This window comes from Nicotiana attenuata, unplaced genomic scaffold (assembly GCF_001879085.1).
Source record: "Nicotiana attenuata strain UT unplaced genomic scaffold, NIATTr2, whole genome shotgun sequence".
Taxonomy (NCBI): domain Eukaryota; kingdom Viridiplantae; phylum Streptophyta; class Magnoliopsida; order Solanales; family Solanaceae; genus Nicotiana; species Nicotiana attenuata.
The window spans coordinates 1-1,199 of NW_017704872.1; the positions used below are offsets into that span (position 1 = coordinate 1).

Below are 1,199 nucleotides of genomic sequence, written 5' to 3' on the forward strand. Positions count from 1 at the left end.
TCCTACATATTCCTGTGACCATATCATGCACCTTCTTTAGGAGAAGAAATACCTGTGCCCAATAAAGTTTGCATTTCAAACAGTACACTTTTAATTAGTTGGACTCTCCCTACGTAGGATAAGAATCTAGTCGTCCAAGATCTCACTTTCTCTGCAATTCTATCCAACAATGGCATACACTGGCTGATAGTGAGCTTCTTGGAAGACAATGACACTCCTAAATATTTGACGGGTTGCATCCTTGATCGACAAACCTGCTACATACAGTGAGCTTTTCTCCATGTTTGCTTGCAATCCTGAGGCAGCAGAAAAGTGTTCAAATTGTTTCATCGTAAGATTAATAAACACCTTGTCTGCTCGACAACACATCAACAAGTCGTCAGCAAAAAAAATATGTACCACTCCCAACTTTGAACATTTAGGATGATAGTTGAAGTCTGGGTTTGATTTGAGCTGCTTCAAAGATCTGTTCAGATATTTCATCACCAATACAAGGAGGTAAGGTGACATAAGGTCAACTTGCCTCAAACCTTTTCTTGCCTGAAACCTAGGGGTTAAGCCTCCATTAATCAGTAGAGCATAAGTAACTGTACTTACACACTCCATAATAAGATTAACCATTTTATATGGAATCCCAAGTTCCAACATAAGATCTCTCAAGAAGCTCAGAGTCATAGGCCTTCCTAATGTCCACCTTAATCATACATCTTGGTGATACTGCTTTCTATGTATACCCTTTGATTAGTTCATGAGCTAGTATTACATTGTCCAAAATGTTTCTCCCTTCTATAAATGCAGACTGGGAAGGCCCCACCAGGTAATCAACAACCATTTTCAGCCTAGTAGTAAGTATCTTAGCTATAATTCTGTATATTGTAGAGTAGCAAGCTATGGGTCTGAACTCTTCTACATAATTTGGATTTGCCACCTTGGGGATGAGAGTGACAGTGGTACAGTTGATCTACCTTAGTAGTTTTCCTGTTTCAAAAAATTGCAGTATTGCTTTTGTAACAGCTTCACCCACCACTTGCTAGTTTTCTTTTAAAAATTCAGTTGGGTAACCATCTATCCCTGGTGCTTTGTCTAGTGACAAGCCTTGCACAACCTTTAGAATCTCTTCTCTTGTCAAAGACACTAGCACTTATTGTTGTTGTGCAAGTGATAAGCAAGCGCCATCCCTGACTATGTTGCTATCAATT

General features: G+C 39.2%; 1 protein-coding gene across 1 annotated transcript; it reads right to left on the reverse strand.

Moving 5' to 3' along the window:
- Positions 1-159: 159 nt before the first annotated feature.
- On the reverse strand, positions 160-621 carry LOC109222832. The gene has a single exon (XM_019387140.1). It carries the CDS (start codon positions 619-621, stop codon positions 160-162), a length of 462 nt encoding a protein of 153 aa, XP_019242685.1.
- Between the last annotated feature and the right edge of the window lie 578 nt (positions 622-1,199).

What these genes read in the sequence shown, in the direction of transcription:
- LOC109222832 (XM_019387140.1), bottom strand. Translation starts at nt 621, where the DNA reads ATGGTTAATCTTATTATGGAGTGTGTAAGTACAGTTACTTATGCTCTA.